We start from the raw sequence: 24,051 nt of genomic DNA on the forward strand, positions 1-24,051 counted from the left end.
TGGGTGACAGATCTGCATACATTACTTGAGGACTTGGCTTTGTGTCTCTCTCATTCATTCATGCACGTTCTTGAAGTGAAGCTCAACCCAGCACTCCAAAATCAGAGTGCCACAGTTTGATTTCAGGAGTGATTAATCTCACATTCCTACAAAGTTCTGTTAGTGTGGGGTAAGAACAGGGCATTTAATCAGTCAAATTGCTTGGGTTTTAGCTGGACTCATCAGGCAACTCTGGGTGAGGTAAATGAACCACAGCATTAAAATGCAGCTGGTACAGAGGACTGAAGAACAGACAACTACAGAATTAATATGACTTCAGAGTAACTTTTTAATCCCAATTAAAAGTGCATCATAAATAGCTTTTGTCTAAGCAGATATTCAGAAGTTTTACAACAAAGGTAAGGACTACAGTACCAAAACTTAGGAAGAAATACTTTATTTTCTTAGCTACTGTTCAGAAAGCCCTGAGGAAACTGATCCCCAAATCCCTAAGAGATCTGCAGCAGAGAAGCTGAGGAGCACTCTGTGCAGACAACTCCCGGTAGTACTTGGTAGAAAACGAGGCACAACATACCTAGGCAGCTTGCTCAGGTCACACCTCCTCAACACCACATGAATTCCATGTATTCTTCCCTTTTGGCAGCTACTACAAAGAGAGACACGATTCTCCCTGGCAAGTATCCCGCTATTGGACAGGTAACAGTTTTTGCTAGCATGTAAGGTCAGACACCTGTTGTTCATCAGAAGTCACAAAAACACTGTTTCACTGCTGGAAAAACGGGAACAGCATGACTAGTAAGGCTTCAAACACAGCAGCCATAAATCCCTCAGTCACTCAGCATACAAAGTTACAAATGAACAAAGCTACTAGCTTTTTTTTTTTTTTGTACAAAGAACAAGCTCAACAGACTTTAATTCAAATACATTTATAATAAGTAAACATTTCAAAATCAAAATTGGAGGGAGTGGACTGAAACACCCAGACATTCTTGCTTTACTCTCCACCCTCGCAAAGAAGGAATGGTTATTTCTCATAGCAGTTTGATCAGTACAGAAGACTCCCACAAACTAAAAGCTTTTGTCTTAGTTAGGTATTAGCTATGTAGTAAAAGTACATTCAAGAAGTCCTTGTATCAATTTGGTGTTTTTCAAGTACCTGACAGCTGATCCTTTTACAGATAACAAACAGCCCCTTTTGGTGTGCAGTGTTAGATCAAAATCCATCTCTCAGTTCATAGATAAACTGAGAATCCTGTTTAGATGAAGTCTGCTAGCTGACTCAGGTATTATTAATGTTAACTTCTCTAAAATGAAAACATTATGAAAGACTTATTTCCTATTTAGCAGTATCACATCTCCTACTGATAGATTTGGGTTGTGCTACTGATCACTTAGATGACATACACCTAAGAAATTTTAAAAGAATAAAATCTGAATAATTAAAATACACACTATCTGGAAAAATATCACAGATGTATAAGAATAGAAAAAAAAAAAGTAAAAGGCTTTAATTCATTACATTGTTTTGTGCAGATAATATTTTTACAGACTATGGCCAATCAATGAAGAAACAAAATGCAAATGTTTCAGTCTTTATAGCTCTTTTTTCAAGACACTTGACTTGTACTTTGAGCTTAAATAGTAGTTAATCCACTGATAAACAAACTCAGCAGAAAACAATTTTTTAGTTGTACCACTAAATCATTAAAATCATTAATATCATTATGTTGTACAGGAGTTCAGTGCTGTACCACTAATAAGATTTTTCCTGGTTACTGTAGAGGTAAACTTGTAATCCAGGTAAATTGGACTACAACAGTAGAAAAATCAAACTATCCCCATGTTGTGTTCAGGTAACGTTGCACAGAACAGCTTTAGATTAAATTTGCATTTGTTTTTATTCCTAGTATTGCAATGATGGGCAAAATTACCTCTAAAAGCAAACGTGTATTACAAAAAACAAACAAACAAACAAAAAAATTGTTAACATTTTATGATGACTAAACAAAATAAATGGTAAGTAGGTATGAAGAAGTAAGATTCAAAACTCTGTAACCAGAGCTTACTTTCAATAGAAAGGTTCGAGTGTCAATTTTTTTTATGTTGGAATAAATTGATAGTTTGCTTGATATCTCAAGTTTTGAACTTCTCTTCCTTATAAAGTGAATAAATCCCCAAAAGTCCTTACTTAACAGAAATAGCTTGAACACTACAATCTACTCAAGAGCAACAGAACACTTAATAGCTATACTATAAAAGCTGGTTCAACGAAGTTGGGAAGGTGAAATTTGACTTGATAAAGTCTCATTGCAGCAGACAAAAATGAAGCTTGCATTTTGTTTGCTGGCAGAAAAAGAATATTCAATTCACTAGAGTGCATATAACAAAACCAAACATGCAATCTATTGCTTTTAAAACTTTTACTGCAAGATAACATTAAGAGAACAGTAATTAGATATCTATAATTTTTTTTTTCCCAAAGAGAAAATATGTAAACAGGATAATAATTTTTTTCTGTATGTATATAGCTTCTCGGATCATTTCAGGGGGACAAAGGAGGGAGTGGTGTTTCTCAATAATCAGAACACTTTTAAATGTAATGGGTTTTCATTTGATAAAAAGAAGAAAGCCAACACTGTTCTAATTCAGCATTAGACAAAAATACTGTGTTTCTTGCACTACTTTAACACAGCTGAAGAAAAAAACCCGAATACCCCTATTTTGGCATTCAGGATTACATTTGCTCAGATCTTTTAGATTTCACAAAGCTGCTATCCAGTGTTGCCATGAAATACAGACTGTAAAATCTACGTAGCACAGGCTACTTCCAATGTCAATACTAAGTGGAAAGGAACATGAAGCAGTGCATTACACTACATTTCTGGAACTAGTACAGTAAGAGTTAAAACCTAGAAAAAGTTAACCTACAGTTTATAGAAGGAACTAATTATCTGCAGAAGCTGATTTTTTGGTTGTATATTTTTTTTTTTTACACTGTGCGATTTTCTGCATCTGCTAACTTAAAACAGACATTTAAAACTTGTTGCTTTCTTTGCTTTGTTTCCTATGTTCTCCCTTCCACCCACCCCCTATTATGCCATACACCAAGCATTATGAATGTAAGCCCAAATATCCTAGACAATCCAGTGAACAAAGTTAGTGTAATGCACTGGTGTGAGGTGTGAAATAGAAAAAAAAAAATTCTCTCAGTCTTCATCGAAGTTCTGCTGTAGAAGAAAGTTGGCAGCCAGGTTTTCATTCTTCTCACAGGCAAAATACGCCTGTATCACAAGTCCTTCAGGAAATCCTAATGCCTTTAACTGAAGAAAAGAAACATATTTAGGAAGTGCATTTTGTATGTTAGGCTTCTTTCTATGTCTAGTGTCTCAAGATGTCCCTTAAGCAATTACTGCCTTCTTGGAAATAACATTGCTGCCCAGTTCAATGCAGACTTTACTGAGTGAAAAATAAGGTGCTTTAGTAAAAGAGGATCCTCACTTGAAAAGGTGATTTGATTAAGTCTAATGAAGCACCATAAAAAATTGTCACTTCTTTAGTGACCCAGTATGTCTAAAACAGAGCTGGGTCACAGTATTGTCAAGAAGTAACAGCACATTGCACTGCTGCAGAAAAAAAACCCCGACTTCAAAACAATGCTCATTTTAAACAATTATACAAAGTTCCAAAGCACTTTTAACAAAAACTGCCTGGAACAAAAGCTCCCAGCCTGTGATCTTTAGTAGCTTGTCCAGCATGTCACATTAAGCCATATTTTCAATTGTTTATCTTAAAAAAATTAACTACGCACTGCAGCCAAGACAAGTAAACTCAGAGCAATCTGGTTTTCAGAAGTCAAGGAATTAATTAAAGTCTGGAACACAGTGACAACAGGGTATGAGAACACCAGAGAAGAACTTATTACTGTGCCAAGGGCTTAGCCAGCACTTAGGGGCACTCAGAAATTGAATCCTTGTTTTAGCCAAAGGCAAGTACACTCCACTATTTCAAGATTTTCTTAAAATCCTCACAGCACCTGCAAGGCATTTCATGTATGGGGCAGATCAAATAACTGTGAGAAACTGTGTCCTATTATCCCTCACCAGTCAGTCTTGGATTTTATTTCAGGCTCACAAACAGCATGAAGGCATCAGCTGCAATACTAAGACACTTAAATTTTGAGGTTTGTCTTTCACAGGAAGAGAAAGAAGCGTATGGATCTCTGCTTGGTTTTAGAAGAGACCGCAGAGCTAATAAAGCTCTGCGGCATAAAATGGCTTTAAAAGGAAATGCAGCAGACTAGAGAAGATGGCCTGTGAAGAAGTACATGGACAAATAATTTTATTAGACTAATTTTACTAATTGCCAATTTCCTCAAGTTCTAGAGGACTGAATACCGATATTCAAATAGGTATCCTGATGATCCTTACATGAACTTTTGTTTTGCCAGCTGAAAAAACACTGTCTTTGGGGTACAAAACCACTACCACAGTATGACAAAAGTCTTGCAGTTTGTCCTGAGAAAAATCTCAGGGGCATTGCCATCCAGGCAAATTTAGTCAGTTACACAGTAGTGTTTATGAATGCAATATATCACCCCAGAGTATATTTTCATGCTTACCAGTACTTTTAGAAAACTGTAACTAACTAATTCTCATGGACAGACAAACAGCTGGGTAAAGTTTTGACTCCAACTAATCTACTCAACTATGACTGTTCTTACTTTCCAACACTTTGCAAAGAGTGCTCATGCAGCCAGACCTTTGTATCTGGAAACCTGTCATGGCATGATCTAGAACAGTGCTGGCTGAGGCTTTTGCAAGAGGAATTACTTCCCGAGTAATTCCCGAGGGAAATCCATTCTGTCATCAATTATCACAGGATGGTCTCTGATCACTTAAAACGCTCTGCCTCTTCTCGGTAAGACAGATTTAAGGTATTTTAGACTCAATTGCTATAAAGCAAGAAGAGGTATGATTTGAAACAAGGCTACAAGAGCTACGAAATGCCAAGTAGGAAAACATCAAATATTATGCAGAACTACTGAGCTAAACAAAGCTTAAGTTAAGTGTGTCTTAAGCATGCACTGGAGTCAACACCCTACAGCAACAAGAATTTCAAAGAAGAAAGGAAAATTTCAAAGAAGAAAGGCTCACCCTTTCTATAGCTTCTTTTTCCTGAGGTGTTACTTGAATGTAGTTCATATGAGCATTCCCAGCATCTCCTATTCCTCCAGTGCTGGCACCATCATCACTGCCACTTAAACCTTGGCGAGACTCTAGAACTGGCTCGTTCAACATATGAATAAAATGTTCCTGGTGCTGGCTTATTTGCTGTGAAGCACAGGACAGAAAAAGAAACACATAGATTTAAATAACTCATCTTTAAGCCTGCCAACAGACAAGTAAAAATATTTATTTTCAGAGAATTAAGAAGTCAAAGGAATGTGCAAAAAGTGCACAGAGAAAAAAATTATTCCGTCTAACCATAAGAAACACAATTTTTATGTTTCAATTCAACTGCAGTGATCCTTTCCTCTTCCTCACCCCCTCTGCACCTTTTATGAAGTCTCAAATTTGTATCTAATATCATAGAAAATACATTCTGTACAGCAACAACTGCTGAAAAGCCAGCAATAGAATGTTGTAACTGCTAGTAACATATCCCAGACAACATCAACATGTGACTCTCTTGTAAAGGTAAATCACAATTATCAAGCATTATTTTCTTCTTTTAAGATCCACCTGCAGTAGTTGGGGGTTTTCCCGTCCAATCTGCTGTAGCAATGCCGGCAACAGAGAAGGATTTTGCTGGATAATTTGTCTCATCTGCTGGAACTGAGGCTGATTTCGCAAAAACTCAAGTGGATGCCCTGAGAAAAAAAAAAAAATCAGTGAAGTAACACTTTTTTTTTAAAAGTTACTAAGAATCTTAATAAAATACATAATAATGTATATATACATTATAAAATGTATATATATATATATTACATATAAAAATATGTATATGTAATATATATATATATATATTACATATAAAAATAAAATACACTGTAACTGTAGATAGAAACAGGACATGCAAGTGAATAGCACACCCCTCACTGAAGCATAGAAGAATTTGCTTCCTCACAGTAACTCTAGCTTTAAGCAAAACTTCTTTATTCTAAGGTTAAACAAGGCGTTCCCATTTCACCCAGTCTTCTCTTAAGATCCAACAGCCTGGTCCTTATCTCCAACACTTTCCTCTGTATGTCTCATCTCTGGTTAATCTCAGACACATCTACCCAACCCACGGTCTCATCTCTGCATCTACACCAGAGCTCTCCACCTCCTACCACAGGTCAGTTCTCCAGGGAGTCTTGTCTTCCCAAACATCCCACACTGTTAGTTACTGAAGTGAACACAGCAGTGTCTGAACTGCTCCGAAATATCCCTCCCCCCATTCTCTCTTCATGGATCATGTCATGTGTGCCTGCAACTACTAAATGTATGTTTAACACTCTGGCCTCTTATCAGAATTTGTATCTTGAGCACCATTTCTGCCACAGCCTAAGACAGACCTTTCCTACTCCTTCATTAGGCTCCTTTCATGTATTTATCTATCTCCCTTTAAGAGGGAGATAAATACATGATAAATACCCCTCTCTTCAGCAGGCACCAACCACTGTCAAAGTGCTGCACTGCTGAGCGAAGAGTCCTAGGTCATTTATAGGTCTCTCCAGTGCTACACTTCATGGCCTAATTTCAGGTTTCTCCCTTAATATTCGAACTTCTGTGTGGTAAATATATTAATATAGCCACAGTGGACAGTGCCCAATCAGTCACAGAGTAGAAAGCCAGAGGTTAAGTGAGAGAAAACACCCAACCATATCTGTGCTCTTGCACTTAAGTTCAGAACACTGAATTAAAGAAATTGTGCAAGTTCACTGCATTTTTGGAAAACTCATGCTTCATTGCACATGACATACAACAAGCCACTTGTTCCAAGAAAGTACCACACCTGGAATTTCCATGTTAACAGCTCTTATCCAATTCCCTTTGAGCAGCCTACAAGCACCTGGAACTTAAAACTGACTGGAAAAGAGATTAAGTGCACATTGTTTATCATACCTTCTCAAACACAGCCTTTCTTACCTCCTAGTGAGCTAGCAGTCGTGGGTATAGTTGCTACTGCTGCTGCCACTGCTGAAGACTGAGATGCACCAGTGCTTGGTGGTTGAGGGGGTTCAGCCACAGCCTGATTATCTCCAGGTATACCCTAAAGCCACAGATCACATCATTACCCACAGAAATGTTTCAACTACATGCAGTATTCGTGTTTCAGAATGAAGGGAAAAAAAAAAAAAACAAACAACCTTAATGCTTTCACTGCAAATACAAGGCAAGATCCTGTGAGTTATGCATTTACAACTGACAGAGAACACCGTGAAAAGATTAATTTTATCTTTTGGCAGGAAAAACCTGTGGTTTTTATAGAAAGACAGTAAAGCATGCACTGCATCACTTTAAAACACACTTCGCCTGACAAAAAATACTTCCTTTGAATCCTGTTTGAAGATATTTGATATGAGCGAAAAAGTTAAATATACTGTTACAATATGTTATACTGTTATGCAAAAGAAGTGACACTACAGCAACAAATTGCAGTACAAAATACTAACTAAGATTAACAATGCCATACAACTGGCAAGAAACTGAGAAGAGATACAAGAACACAGCTCTTGGGACCTCCTTCCTCAATGAAAAGCTGTCATTTACTGTATGTTAAAAGTGAAAAGGTCTGTATGTCACCCAGCTTTAGCAGTTTAAAAAAAAAAGTTAACTTGCCTTTTGTTTATTTTCTATCTGCAAGCAACTTTGTATAGGAACTGATTGCTATGGAGGCAGGAATGGACAAAGCTAAACCACAGTATTATAATAAACTAGAATGTAGGTTACACAACCATGATACCTCACTGTACTACTTTTCACCTGCATGGAAATCCTTCAAGCTTCCTACCCTAACCCTGCCTTCCTCACTGTCACTGAACTCCTGCACCAAGTTTGTCCTTTCAATCTATCTCTCTTGTCATGGTTTAGCATAGTTTGGGTTTTAGTTAAAGAGTTAAGTAAGTAATGGGTATTTTGAACCAAACCACTACATCCCTGAAGCCTGGAAACTTACTCATGGGAGAGACACCACAAATAGTACAACAGGCCCTCTTGGAACAGCCCAGAGAAGTTATCCAAACGAAAGTCACCCTTCTGTTTGGGAACCACAAAACAGAAGGAACTGGGTGGGTGGAAATAGTACAGAACTACAGGGTAACCAGACAATGAAGAGGTTTGTCAAGCCTACCATAAAAATCACTGGTAGGTAATGTAGATTAAAAGTCCTGCTGTAACATGATCTTCACACGGTATGTTCATCATTACACCTGAACAAAAAGGACAAATATGCAGCTAATATAGAGCACACATCTAGAAAGGGAGAACTGGACAGTGCTCCAAGCAATGCTTTGCCTTACCTGTTTATTAAGAATCACATCAAGATATAAATCACCTAATCATCAACTGCATGTTTAAGCCACTCAGGGGAATAAATGCAGGATTTCCCTGTCACACACTTCATTACCTTCACATGGCTCAGTAAGCTTGCTACACATCCCTCCCTCCACTGAGGGGGAGAAGAATTCCATTCATGGTATAATTCTGAGGCAACACTCCCTTATCAGTGGCTTACAGAGCACTGATTAAATAGCTTTCCCATAAAAAAATAATTTCTGGCAAAGCAAGTATAATGTAACAACTTGGGTTACTCTTATGAAATTACTAGTTGATTTCACCTATTCACAGGCATATGTCATCACTGCAATCTGTGTCCAGATCAAACAACATGTGCTTGTTTAAACTTTTAAGTTTGCTCTTAAATGGAAGGACTATGTAAACTCGTTCAAACAAATTTACTTAGAAATTATTTGTCATCTTGAACATCATCTTAACTCTTGCATGCAAGCTTGAAGTATCACCCTCCAGATAATAGAGACTGTGTACAGTTGTAATCAGACAATGCCAGTGAGGCATGTGGACCTTGTTCACACAGCTACACAACAAAATAAAGCATGGTATTAAACCACACACAAGTCATTCTGAATGCAAACACTGCTTGGACAGCAAAAAAAGGCCACTGTTGCCTTATGGTGGATGAAACAATTGTTTACTGTTTAACGGAGCAGTACAGTGGTTTTTAGCTGACATTGCTCTCCGCAGGGCAATAATCACATCAGGTCCAGCTTCTGCACAGAATAGAGAACAAAATAGTTCCAGCTGGGAGGTACTTACAGTGATCATCTAGTCCCACTGACCAACCAATTCATGGCTGACCAAAAGTTAAAGCCTGCAAAGGGCATTGTCCAAATGCCTCTGAAATACTGACAGGCACAGGACATTGACCACCTCTCTAGGAATTATGTTCAGTGTCTGACTATACTCACACTAAGGAAACGTTTCCTAAAAATATCCAAACTAAGAGGCTGGTTATTGAAGAGATGACAGAACTCCTTCCTAGTTAGGAGTTAGGAAATCCTTGGCTCAAAGGAAGATCTGAATGTAAATGCCTCCAAAGTCTGGGGCTTAGAAAAATAAAGAGCATCTTTTGCAACTGAGACCTCCTTCCATGACCACAGTTCATGGACACAGGATTACACCTACATCTTGAATGATGAAGCCATGAAAACTGAAGAACTTGCCATCTGAACCATGGACAACAAGTAAAATCTTCAGGGCTCATCTGAGGAACAGCTGTGCTTTAATTACAGTTTAACTCCTTTCCAACACCTTACAGGTACCTTTGGTGTACTGGTTCTTCAAACACTTACAGATCTCAACATCCTAATCCTAATCTGCAGATTATATAAAAGATAGTGCTGATGATAGTTTGGAGGCAGGTAATGTAGAGAGAAGGTCAAAGAACACTGTCACCAACAGATCAGATCAACAGTAACTAAAAATAACCTTTTTTGATGCAGCAGGAGAGTAAGGAACATCTTCAGACCACGGCAAACCCAGAATAGTTAGAAAGACCATTTACAGAACAAGGATTGTTCTAGAAGGACAACAAAAAGTCTGACATCTAGTATGGTCTCCAAGAGCAAGACCATTCCTCCCTACTCCCTCTTCCAGAAGGAAGAAGAAGAAGAAAAGGTATTTCCAGTGAAGGGTAACACGAAACATAAAGGGACATCTTATATAACAGGACCCCGTTTTATATACAGGGTCTTCTGAAGGACTGGAAATGAACTCCTCATACCAATCAATGTATTTGGCCGATGTGACATGTAACTCCATCACAGGGATACTCTATGTCTATTCTGGAGTTCCTGAAGAGAAATAAGCTAGAGGAGGGAAATGCCAGACTGAGTGCACAAGAATTGCATGCTGTGTAGGACTGCCACACACACAGCAGGCCCAACACTCACGGGAGGCACTGAATTCATGGTGTATTTACAGACTAGATGAACAGTAAAACCAACATTTTGACAGCATGAAAAACAAATGTTTGAGCCTGCAGACTTATGACAGGCTTGGGAGTTACTGCATTCACCCTTGCTTCGCCTAATGGTAGCTGGGAATTGAACTTTTTACATTCTTGTACTCAAAATATGTGTTGTCAGTTTAAAATCTGAAGATTACAAAGTCTTGGGAACACTAATGTAAGTGGGAAGCATGCCAGCAACTTGTAGTTGTAACTACTGAAGGAAAACTTCATTAACAAAATTGAAGTTTTATAACTGGAGGGTAAAGATGCCAGATTTCTTATCAATCAATCAGAAGTTCAACCCACATGTATTTTGCAAGGATTAGGTCAAGATATCTGGTTGCCAGATTTTAATAAAGTTCAGATCTCCTAAAAGGAAAAACCTCATCCGGGAAAAAGTGGTGTGCCAGAGTGAAAATTAAATGCACTGGAAATACTGACTAAGCAACAAAATCATAGACAAATTCTATGGTGGTTACAATTCAACTGTCAGATTAAGGTATACAATGAGAAACAATCCACAAAGCCCCAGAAAAACTCACAGGGTTTTCATTAAAGTGACATTACTCTTCTATTTCGTCTCATGCCAATGAGGTTTGTTTAACCCTTCAAGCTTTATTTATCAAATGAAAATTGCTTCTTCTCTAAAACACTGCTGAAATGAAAACACCAGTTAAATTAAGCACAGTTCAAAAAAAAAAAAAAAAACAACCTCTCAAACCTTTTTGTTTGGAAAGTGTATCAAGAACACGGTGCATTATTACAGTGAACTGGAACTTAAAGAATGGTGATGTTATGTTATAGATACTAGTGCAAAAGGACAAATAATCAACTAATGCTGTCACTAAGAGGTGACACAAAATCACTGAGCCAGCCATTGGCAGTTAAAGCTATCACTGTAACTGGACATACTTTACATACAAATCCATATGAGTCAACAAAAAATGAAAGCAAAGAAGTGGTAGAGGTGGTTAGGGATTACTTCAGTGTTTTCTGTAACACATCACATCTGTCAAAATTTCAATCTCACCTTTCCAGATGGCAAATGTCACTCTCAGGGACTGAGTAATGTTCAAAAATAACACCAAAATCAAAGTGAAAGGTATTACGTGGGAAACAAAAACTGAAAGACCAAGGTGTAGGCAAGGTAAGTGCTCACCATCAGAAGGTACTCCACTGCTCTGTCAGGATTGTTGAAGCTGGCCCTCAGCGCTGCTATCACCTGCTCTCGCTCGTAGCCCATGGACATGATCTCAGTCACCATGTTCTCATAGGACTGACCTGTCACTAGAAGTCACAGGACCACCATTTTAAGGGAAGAAGATGAAAATAATCACACACACACAAAAAAAAGTTTCAATGGATACGTAATTTCTACCCAAATTTCAGTCGTTCATCGAAAAGAGTACTTCCTATTAAACATGCCATGGTTCTGTAGCTTTAATTCCAAATACATTCAGTGGTTTCATTATGAATTTGATTGGAAATAGTGGAGGGTAATGAAGAAAATGTAAACTTCTACTGACAAAAGCAGTACTTGGTGATACTTCTGTACTTGTAATTGAAATTATGTTCTCTCTTCAAGTTTTCATTTAAGGTCAAGGGCATCCTCACAGCTAAAATTAAATTCCTGATGTAATCAAGAGAAGTCTCCTGCAGCTTACATTTGGAAATCAAAACTTTCAAGGCAGAAATCTGCCTGCCAAATTGTTAGCCATTGCGGATTTTCCAAATAAAGACTTTGTGCTATGCCGCTGTTAGATGACAATTAGTGATGACCATTATATTGCGATATATTGCTACGTGCTGCTGCTGCTGATGATCCAAGTAATTTAATCAACTTAATGTGGACCAACTCAAATCAGACAGAAGACTTAAAAGTTGGATCTAGGAAAGTCACTCAAGACTTCAATGAGGGTCCAGGAGACCAAGTTATCTCATTTAATTCTTATCTCACTCAATTTAACATTTGACTAGACATTCATCACATCAAATCCCCCACTTCTTACAGCAAAAATGGATGAAAACTGTCCCACAACTGCAGCAACCAAGACAAAAGGTACACATATGATATACGGAGCAATTTAAGGGCAACTGATCACTACACTAATTTCATTGTACAGAAAATTATTATCTCTTTTCATAATCCATTTAATTTTGCTGCCTTAAAAGCAGACAGCAGGTATAACAATTAAAAAGAAAGGTAACTATTCTATTATACACTGTACCTGGTCAAATCTTAAAGTTTATCTTGCTGGGGAAAAAAAGAATACAAACAAACCCAGGCATTAAAATACCATCTCCTTCCTTGGATAAAGGTATTCCTGATCTCAGTGAAATCCTTCTACTGACTGACTCTGCAACTAGGAAGTTAGTGGCAGGAGAGTTAAATAATTAACAGTAGTCATAAAAAACAACTGATTAATAATTAAAAAAAAAAAAAACCCAGAGGAAACAAATACAAGAGCTACTCTGTTAAGACAAGTAAGTCATAATTTAAAAAAACAAAGAAAACATCAAGTTTTATTCCCTTAGGGAGAAGGTGTTTAACTCAAGCCAACATTAATACAACCTCATTGCCTGTTTCTTAACGTGTGCTTCTAAATAATCAGTGGGTGTATGACTTAGGGCTGTATACTCAAGAACAAACAATAAAACAGCCCTAGCCCAAGGGTACTTGTGCATTACCCATAAATAAAGGATTTAAAAACCTTGACTAATTTGACTATTTATTATTTGGGCTTCAAAGTAATAGTGCCAACCTGATTGTAGGGAATGGTAAATTTTTCATGTCTTCATACAGAACTACAAAATCATTCATTTTACATCTACCTGCATTTTTTCATTCATTAAAAAAAAAAAAAATCACCTAAACATTGCTCTAAAGATATATACTTCTATATATCTTCAAAGAAGCAAAAAAGCCAAGCCAACAATTGTCCCAACACAATGATTTTGCTAAACTTCTGCTCACATTCTTCCTGACACGGCACTAGTTTACCCTTACTACTCCTAAGAAACTAGCCAAGCAGACAGAACACCGGTTGATATAATTAGTTATTACTTGAACACTTCTGTATTGCTTTTTTGATATAAGCAAGGCAGAGACTAGAACACTATGAGAGATTTGATAGAGGAAAAAGATGCAAAAAGGCTGGCTTGCTCTGCACTGGCTGCTACCTAAGGCATAATTAAAAGCCAAAGGAGGAAAACAGAATTACTGAAAATGTAGGTGCATGTACTCCATACAGACTAGTTAACAAGTTGAGCAAAGTGAGATCAAGAATGATAATTCAGAAGTTGCACACTAGCAATGTCATGATACAGAGTCAGGCCTATCTGTACCTAGTGCTTAGTGGAAATGTTTGAGGTCAGGGCTGAATTGATTCTGCCCTTTGCTTTTGTCTTTCAAATAACATTTTAAAGCTGGATTAACTCTCAAATCCAGTTCATCACACTCCCCACAATATATCTTGTCCTATGCCCTAAAGAAATTTTAGGTTGCTCCTGTGAAAGATGTGGTTGCACAAGAACTGCAAGACATGCAGATCTTCACACAGCACACGAAGCCACATCACTCATCACTTTTCAGCATTTAACTGAAAACAGCAGCAAATCATAGAAAACAACCCGTTTTTAAAGCAAAATCAATCAATTTCAGACAATGTAACTGAGAAGCCCAAGTTAGAGTATGTGTAGGATCCAACTTAGTAAGATCACAACTTATGTCTATGAAGACATACTCCATCAATTTGTGCAAGCAAATTCCCTCCAGGACAGTTTCTCAAAAAAAGAACCACAGAGTTCATGCCTATTGCCCTTGAACATTTTTTAGCTGACAACACTTACAATACGCTTACCCAGAAAATCACACTCAATACCTGTTATTTCCAAACCCGTTAGGGACACATGGGTTTTACTCCATCAGACACCAACCAAATAACTCCCATATAAAATGGATAGTGAGGTGACGGTCTTGAAATGGGATTTCTTTTTTTTTCCATTTTTGAAAAGATTTGAATCAAGACCACCAGCTTCATTCAACTTGCTGATCAACACTGTTAACACGGATGCTTGTGATGACCTCATCTTGGTCACTGAGATATTCAGAATGGTTAAGGAAGCACCTTTGGTAGCAGCAATCAGTTCAGCCCCTTCAGTCCTGTTACATTTTTGTCTCCTGCAGTATCCATCAGCTATTTCAGATCATACACTCTAAAACAGTATGTCACACCTAAGACCTAAACAAATCTAGTAGCTACCACTAATTCATGTAAAACATTACTGCTGCTTCTAAATCACCCTAGGCTGCTTAATCACAGCACCTGCCTCCAACATAACCACACAAAAATGTAGACTGAAACTCTTCACTTAGTTCAACTCTTTGTACCGAATTGCAGCTTCATATTTAAAGACAAAAGACAGAATAAAAACCCCACCTCCTTCTTATTTCTATGCCTGAATTTGTTATGATCCAAAACAACCCAAAAATTTCAGGAGGAGTAAGGAGTTGTGGGTTTGTCTAATAATTTCCTAGGTACACAAATCAGCATGAATATGGGGCAGACCTTCTCATTGTCTTTATTGTTTATTCCACTGAGAAACAAACATTACTTAAACTGTCAGAATAAAAGTAAGTTGACTGTAAATACAGGGAGGCATTCATTTCTCAGCCCAGATAGCAGCAGATCTGGTGAATTTATCTAATCTAAATGTGTCAAAAAGCAAAGTACTTTCAAAGCTGGAACAAGGGAATAATAAAGGCAGCCATTTTATCAGACCTGCACTCTGTGGAAAGCACACACATGTTTACATCTAGTCTTCTATTCAAGCTACTTCAAAGTGAATAGTTAGAAGAGAAATTAAGGCAAATGGGGAAAAAAAGCTGGGATGACAAGGAACTTCCTTTTACACCATAAAAATATACAAAGGGAAATATTCTTCAGTAAAGTAGTTCTCAATGCTGGTTCCAAGATATCAACTTCAGGTCTTAGAGAAGAGCACTTTGATTATAACTTTAACAATGACAGATACAGAAGGAAATGTCAACATCTGCTAATCCATCATGTTTCTGCTGCACCAAAATAATGTCTACATTAAAAAAACTCTCCACTTACCAAGTGCACTTATAGCATCCTCAAAAAGATTTGATCGAGATGTATCACCTGTTGTACTGTAAGACGAAGACAAGTGCAATGGTAATTACAAAACTTTGGAAAACTTCCTGTTTTTCAAAAAAAAAAAAAAAAAAAAAAAGCAGCAGCAGCTGTAACTCTAATAGCCCCTTTTGTTTCTAAAAAACCAACAAAGCTTTCCAAAGAGCTCTCTTTTGGTCCTATAGTGAGAACAGATTTTACAAACTTACAATGCTAGCATTTTTAACACAAGGACAACCTTCCCCCGCTACCCCCCAGAAGTTTGGCTCTTGCCCATCTGCTCAGGGATTAGCCATCTGCTTGCTTGAATGCTTTAAAGGGTGGGAGAACAAGGTGGATTTTCAAAAGCACACAGCAGTCTTGCTAACTGCTTCCCCACAGTCACCAGCTTGATCTCAATGAGGACCCAAGGAGGTCGGTGGCAGGCACTTATTAAAATCTCAGTATACTACTTTCCCAGGAATATAAACTGCTAACATTTGCAATTACTCCATCTCAAGTTATCAAAGTTGTTAAATTACAGGATTAAAGGCTCACCTCCATGAACAGCAAGGAACACAGAGGCGCAACAGTGGGCAGAGGAATACCAGTTTTAATCAGCCACAGCCAAGGGTGCCCCATTCCCAGGGCTGCAAATTAAAGCATCAGCCCCTTGTTTTCAGGGTGCCATCCAGGGTGGGTCAACAGGACTCCTTCAAGAGCATTACAGCCTACAGGGCGGTACAACTCACCACAGGGTGCCAGGAAAAAGTTCTGGGGGAAATCTAGAGCAAGAATCAAAGGCAGGGAAAGGAAAAGCACCAAAGCACCATGCAGATGAAAAGCACGGGTTAAGAGAGCAAAAAGAGGAGAAAAAGGGCCAGTCATAGGTAAGAAACACTTGCCTGGCCACGCTCTGCACCTCACTGCCAGTCCATCCCGTCTTTTTATTAAATTCTACTTCTAAAATTTCTCATGATGCATGGAGGGGGTGTGTGTGTGTGTGTCTCTCTCTCTCTATTCTACATGCACATGTGTATATGGAATTCCAAGGGTCCACAGGGACAGGGAACTCTGAGTTAGGGGGATCCAGACACCTGTGGAGCCAGCAACTGCTGAGACCAGACACTGTGGAAGTCTGAAGGCCAAGGACCGCAGCCAGTTCCTGGGTGAGCCCTGTGTGTGTGTGCATGTGCAGGCAAAGGGAATCTGAGTATCAGGGTTGCAGGGCTCAGGCAGTCCCCAGGCCAGGTACCAAAACCTTGCCAAATACTAAGGGCCAGCTATCAAAACAGAAATTTGTATTTTTCGTTTGTATTTTGTACATATTCATTTTGCAGCAGTGGGCTTTGCCCTAAACAGCCAGAGGGGAACAGGATGTGGCTAATATATCTTGCATGAGTGATAGGCTTTTCCCTGCCTGAGCTGACCTAAGCAGCCAGACACACAGGTTTATACATATTGTGTGCATATTTTGGGAATACATGTTCAGTCTTGATAACGTGATAGACTTGAGGACATGGAGCTGCAGGAGCCTCACATTTATCAGGCTACCAGAGTTGGCAACTCCTACCAGCAAGTGAAAGATCATCAGATTGATCTGAATGTTTCCAGAAGACGCCACTAAAAATCCAACAAGGCACTTACAGAGATCTCTGTAAGATCTATGCAAGAAATAATTTGTTCCAACAAGAATGCTTCACTAGTATCTGTCAGTAGTAAGATTTACAATCAAAAAAAGATCAAAGGCAAAGCAGGACGCCAGCTGGCCTGGCCTTGGGTCAATAAATCTTGCCTTAGTAATTTAAATTCTAAAGCAAATCAGAAGGAAACAGTACTCACTGAAATCAAAGCAGGTGATAACTTTAATGTATATGCTAAATTATTTTGTTCCTTCCTGTTAAATACGTACACTGAGGCTCCCTTACTGCAGTTTTTTTTAGTAAGACTGCAATCTGTACATTAAAAATACAGAAAACACTATGTCATTACGAAAGACTGATCTTTGAACCTAATGGACAAACTGAGCATTAAAAAAAAAGGAAAAAACCCCACCCATTAATATTTTCACAAACTAAGTTACTTTGACTTATAAACGAATATCCATTTGCATTCCATTTCTAAGAGATACTAATTTCTCAGAAATGCAAATTAAATCATCAATTTGTATATTTAGTGCAAGAAATTTGTGATGAGTTTTTCAAGACATTAGGCAATTCCAAGTTTCGCTTCATTATCATCAAATCAGTATTCGATGGTGTTTAAATACAATCACTTAAAAATACTGTCTTGTGCACCAGTATTCCCAGAAATGACACACAAATTAAAAACCAGATTATGAAAAATGAAGATTTGATGCTATGCAGCACTTCAAGGGCCATTAAATTCCAGTTAACAACGTTTTAATCCCATGCAATACTTAAGCAACTTAAAGCAAGCAAAAAAAAGGCAACAGCATACAACAGGGATGAAACCTCCAACTTCCATTTGATTTTCTCAATTGTAGAGAATTGACTTGAAAAGTTTTTCCAGGTCCCACCATTACCTGCATATGGGCCAAGGAACATTCAGAAAAAATAAACTGGTAGCTTTAAGGCATTACATGATTAAGAGCAATACCACATCCTCCATTTTCGAAGAAAAAGCTCTTTCCAGAAATTAAGAGACTCATACAGCAATAAAGAACTTAGGGTACAAATCTGACCAATATGATCTAAAACACAATCAGAGGTTTATGAGCAAGACAGGACACACTCCTCTTAAGACTTCAAGAGCTTTGTGAGCAGTAGAGCCCCATTGCAGGTGAATATCCTCAGTCTGAAAAGAAATTTGCATGACAGCAACTCTGAAATGCCTAATAGGAACAAAAGTCTTGTGTCATTTAACTCTCCACTCCACAGGTTTATTCCCAAGACCATATTTTTGCCACAGGAAAAGGCATAAGCAATGAGGGGTGCTTCTTACAAGCAGTAATATTATACTTGAGTTAGAGACTGAAATTACACTTAAGAAAGAAGAAAAATTATATAGAATGGAGAGAATGACTGGAACTAGAAGCAACAGAAATGGACAGAAATAGGAACCCATTTTTGGAGGCTTATTCATACCTGTCAATTGATGATGGACTGACAGCAGCTGGTGCCTCAGGTGGTTTTTCTTCTGGCTTCTCCTCTTTTGGAGCACTCACAGGTGCAGGTTCACAAGCCACTGCATCTGGTGCTGGTGGTGGAGGGACAGGAGCTGGCACAGGGGCAGCAACAGGGATTGGTGCAGCAACTGCTGTGGGAGCTGCAGTTGTTGAGCCAACAGTGGAAGTGGCATTTGACGGCTGAGTCGCTCCAGCTGCTGCTTTGGGCTACGGGAGGACAACAGAGCTCAGGCACAGCACAAAGCTCATAAATCCAAGCTCTCTACAGGAAACACACTAAGTTCTGTTAAGACCATTTGTGTTTGATATTGCTGTCTCAACATCAAGCACAACATTAAAACATTGCAAGACATTAAATCTCTAATGCTTTTCTCTGTGTTTAAACGAGCAACTGAGACCGTCACTGAAGTACTTACACACCTGAGCATTCACACTCTAAGGAGAAAGTGAAATGCAAAGATCTAAATATTTACAGACCACAATATTCTAAATATGAAAACAACCCTGTGTTTTATAAAAGCACATTTTCCAAAAGAAACCAAGCAAGCTGCCTAAAAGCATCTGCAGAACAAGCATAAGCTTTTCTCATCACTCAGATCTGGAAAAAAGTGATTAAGACAGAAATCACATTTCATTATGAATGCTGTTTGCTGGAAAACAAGATGCGAAGAAAAATTAAACTTCACCTGCAACATGTTTTAGTTATGCAATCTTTGCATTCAAAGCACTGCAACAACATCTCAAATACTTCAGTTCTAAAGTGAGCACTAAGGATAGAGAAGAATGAAGGACTACCAAACTTACAGCAGAAAATTTAGAGTGGATAATACTTGTATGCAATTGTGAAATAATCTTCATATCTCTTAACATGAATTTTTCTTGGACGCAGTATTAATCCCATTGTACAGAAACAGCCCCAAGGGCTGACAAAGCTGACCCCAATCTTTGCCTTTCCAAGAGAAATAGCTGAACTTTAACAGAACTACTTATTCAAGGTTCACCACTTTCAGACAATGTTTGCTTGAAGTAGGAAACATCTACTTCCTCCCTTTTGTCTGCAAGGAGAGGTAAGGGTAAGAATGAATAGCTACCAATGTGATGGGCACAGCAAATAACATTTTAATAAGCACTCAAAGAAAAACACTGACACAGTTGGAATGCAAGGGGAGCTATTTTCGGCTGGATTCCAAAACCCTTAATGCAACAATGTCTGAGCATCAGACAAAGTTAGCAGTCTGTGCCTACGTGACTGGGCATGTCTACCTACAACAGAATCAGGAAAGGACAACTGAGCTTCAAGACTAGCAAAAATATTGTAAGACTGAAGAAATACCAAAACTACAGGTCCTTTAATATCAGAATATACTGAATTTAGCAGATCTTCATGGAGATCTGTGTGATCATAGAATTGTTGAGGAGAGGTCTCAAATGATTGAATCTAACCCAGCACTGCCACACCCACCACTAAACCGGGTCCCTAAATGCCACAGCCACACATCTGTTGAAAACTTCCAGGAGGGGCAATTGCACAACTTCTCTGGAGTCTTCTGCCATCAACAAAATGAAAAACTGGACTCTTGACATCTCATCTGCACCTGTTTTCTTGCACTGATAAATGCCTCTGTGGCAAACCACAGATGAGAAAGCTGTTCAGTCAGGAAGACAGCAAACAACAGTTATCTTTAACAAGCCCAGACGTTTAATTATGTTTAGTAATACCAGATAGAAGTAACAGAATATATGTTTTCTTTGTCAGGAGGAGGAACTCTAGCTTCAAAATTAATTTCCTATTCCAAAACAGAGACGAAGCCAATTTCATTCACATTGCAGTGGTCTGGAATGCCTGGAAAATCAGTGGCATGATTCCTGGAAGCAGCCTGACAAGTGGTTCAGAGAAGAAATACTTCAAACACGTGTGTCACAGTCATTCCCTGTAAATTGCACTTGCAGTCTCTCAAAACCCACAGGTTTGTTTACTGACAGATGTATCCTGTCTCTACTGGTTTATGCTGTTGAGCTTGACAGAAGAAAAAGCCATTAACTATGAAAAGCAACATGGCAAGGCTGGAAGAGTTCCATACAGAGGACTTAACAACAAACTACCTAGGTTGCCTTCTTCCTTTTAATAACAAAAGGAGAAAAATAACAGGGAGACAAGAAAGAATAAACAGTAAAATCAGCCATTAGCAATTTTTTTTGTTTGATACAAACATTCAGCACAGAACAGCAGCAAAAATCAGCCTAGGCAAACCAGGACTGTGAGGCAGTATTTTTTATCTATTCACACAAGCATTTTGCTGTTGACCAAAACTTGCATATGATGAAATTCCACTGGTTTTAAGGATGGGCATATACAATCACTCATCATAAGAAAAAACAGAATTAAATTAATGAAGCTTCCTATTCAAAAGTAACAATTACTCACCTTTGTCACCATAACCACCACAAAGTTCTTCTCATCTATCTTGTATTCTTTAAGAGCAGTTTCATCATTAAGGATTTTACCTGGGAAATTAAACAGGTAGAAATTAAGAAGTTGTTTAGCAAATCAATAGATGATCTTAGGATTTCCATAGCTTGAGGGCTGCTGCCCTAAGTGCTGAAGATGCTTCAAACCATTTAAAATAAAAGCATTAAATCTGGAAAGATTCACTGGACCCATAACAAAGATACACGTAACACAGGGGAAAGGCTTTAACATACCAAAAGCTTAACCAAGTAACTTAAGTCTGCTTACACAGTAAGGGAAATTCCTTTCTACTTATCTTCCATTTGGTCTTCAGGTAAGAGCATTACCTGCAGTAAGAAGTTTGTGACCTTGCAACTTTAACAACTTGCTATTAAAAGAAGGCTAAAACATTAGAAAAAGCTAGAACCATTCCATAACTTGCCACCTTGACAGAAGGATGAAAAAGCCATCAGACAAACCCAGAAACATTTCTTATACTACCACTTTTGATGTTTCATAAGCAGAGGTGGTACTGTGACAAAATAGATTTGCATCACATCTACAAGAACCTAGGAACACAGTAAGCCACATACTTCTTTGCTTTTCTCAAAATAAGCTGACTTAGAGGTAGCAGCATAAATCAGAAAATTAAGTCTGTATTTCAGAGAGTTTTACAGGACCGATTTCCACTACAGAATTTTCAGGGAGTATTTTACAATTTAAACTGATTAAGTTTCTGAAGATGTGCCACACGCTGATTCTATTTCACAACGTCTCTCCGTGCTAGTGGGCTGCAACTAGAAGGATACATCCTTATCCTGATGACTGCAAGGAAATCAAGCAACACACACTTTATGGCACTCAGAACACAAAAGACTGGTTCCACCAGTCTTGCAGGTCAAGCATTCGAGAAAGTATTACATGTACTGCAGTAATAGAAGTACCTGTAGCATCTGACTCAGAACCTACATGGGTCTACTTATGATTTTTTATAGGCACTTTGGGAAAGGCTTTAATGAATGTGTATGTAATATAATATATATACTTTCATAAAGTATACATACAGACATCCTGTCTTCTCGGGACACACCACTCTCAGGGTTTCTAGACCTTACCTTAATACAGATATCAACACAATGGACCTGCCTCTAATCAGAGTCAGCTGGGGCTACCACTTTGTTTACCAAATGCTACAGCTCGTTTTAATAAAAGTAAAAATGTCATCAGTATCATCTTGTATCTCTTGTCCAAGAAAAAGGAAAAAAAAGAGAATCAATCTTTGGATAGTATTATATTCTCAATCTTATTTCCTATATTTCACACTGCTTGTGAGGCTTATACAATACTGCAGATACATTCTGGCTTCAGAAAACACTCACGTAATGTCACAGAATCTTGTGCAATCCTTGGTTTTTGCAATCACAGAAACAAAATATTAAGAGTGCCATGCAGTTACAGACATTGCACAAAGCCTTCTGCCTTGTTAACATTTCTTGGTTATACATAAGACTTCCACCTTTGATAGAGGCCTGCAGTCAGATAGGAGTATTTTCTGGAACAATCAATGGAGGTTTCAGAGCACCTTCATGTTCTTGACATGCACTCCCTTCACTGAAGTACTAGGGACATAAAACTTGCTATGAGACATAGTCCTGAGGAGCTGTACAAAGACAGAGACTCACAACACTCCCATTAGCATCTCTCCACTGTCACCCATGGCTTTAGCTTACTACAAGTGAAAAGACAATACCTATTACAAAGCAGTACATGACAGAAGCAAAAATTCCACCAAAGTTTCTTTCAAACTCAGTTTTAGAGGAAAAAAAAAAAAACACTAGAGGGAGTACTGGAATAGCACCAAAGTATTGACATGAAGTGAGAACAAAAAAATGGATTTATGTATTAGTGCCAGAACGAACAAGGCAAGTAAGATAAAGCTCAAATAAAGTTAATTTCATGTTTTAAACTGACATTAGCCTGGTTTTTGCTAGTACATAATACACATTTCTAGTGACAGAGCTTGAAAATATTGGAAGTACCTTTGTACAGCAAGCATTTGGTGGTGGGTTTCTTTTGTTAATCCAAAAGAAATAATCTGGTTTTTAATTCCCTGAGGTATATACAGCAATGCTTCAGCTATACACGGCATAAATGCAACAAGAAAAGAATTAAGCCGGAACAGCAGCTTTGACCTGCTTAAATCCTGAATTCCTGTAACAAAAGCTATTTCTTCTTCACCCAGCATATCCCCAAGACATCAGGTTGTAAGAGCAAAGATGACAGACCCACATGCACTAAAACCTATTAAAAAATTCTAATTCAAAATTAAGAGCTCCCTTTGACGCCAAGTTTGGTTTTGTGTTTGTGGGGGTTTTTAACCTGTCTGTACTTCAGTTCTTCGAATTCTTAGAAGACTTAGCATTCACATCCAAGTCAAACAACAACATAAAAAAGGCAGGTTCAGATAAGGTACCTTCAGAATATCCATTACCTGCATAAATTAGTTTTTGGCCAGCTACTGGAAAGGCATCTTTTCCCCTTTCTGATTCAATCTTCTCTTTCAGTGCCTTCACCTGAAGCACAAAAACAGTTTTAATGAAAACAAAGTTCACAGTACAAAGTTTTAAATACTGAAGAGTAGTTTCAATCATGTCTTGATTATGCCAAGTTTATCAGTCTTCTGAATATGTCACTGTAACCACTTGCAGAGCAACATGTCCCCCTCACAAATAGTCTCCTGCGCTGAATCAAATTAGGTAATTATTTCTCCAAGAGAAGTTATTAGTATGAGTGTACAACACAGTGAA

At 38.1% G+C, this 24,051-nt stretch overlaps 1 protein-coding gene across 2 annotated transcripts in view; it reads right to left on the bottom strand.

Moving 5' to 3' along the window:
* Positions 1 to 310: 310 nt before the first annotated feature.
* Positions 311 to 24,051, bottom strand: part of RAD23B (RAD23 homolog B, nucleotide excision repair protein) — a 37,565-nt gene continuing 13,824 nt past the window's right edge. For both annotated transcript variants that reach the window (XM_048291232.1, XM_048291233.1), the window contains exons 2-10: positions 23,736 to 23,817; positions 21,221 to 21,300; positions 18,755 to 19,002; positions 15,630 to 15,685; positions 11,672 to 11,799; positions 7,131 to 7,254; positions 5,742 to 5,869; positions 5,154 to 5,330; positions 311 to 3,320 (exon numbers count right to left, since the gene is read on the bottom strand). In XM_048291232.1, the coding sequence (XP_048147189.1) occupies positions 3,207 to 3,320; positions 5,154 to 5,330; positions 5,742 to 5,869; positions 7,131 to 7,254; positions 11,672 to 11,799; positions 15,630 to 15,685; positions 18,755 to 19,002; positions 21,221 to 21,300; positions 23,736 to 23,817 (1,137 nt within the window). In that variant the 3' untranslated portion in view covers positions 311 to 3,206. The remainder of the gene's footprint in view (positions 3,321 to 5,153; positions 5,331 to 5,741; positions 5,870 to 7,130; positions 7,255 to 11,671; positions 11,800 to 15,629; positions 15,686 to 18,754; positions 19,003 to 21,220; positions 21,301 to 23,735; positions 23,818 to 24,051) is intronic.

The sequence above is a fragment of the Corvus hawaiiensis genome, chromosome Z, assembly GCF_020740725.1.
Source record: "Corvus hawaiiensis isolate bCorHaw1 chromosome Z, bCorHaw1.pri.cur, whole genome shotgun sequence".
NCBI classification, from domain to species: domain Eukaryota; kingdom Metazoa; phylum Chordata; class Aves; order Passeriformes; family Corvidae; genus Corvus; species Corvus hawaiiensis.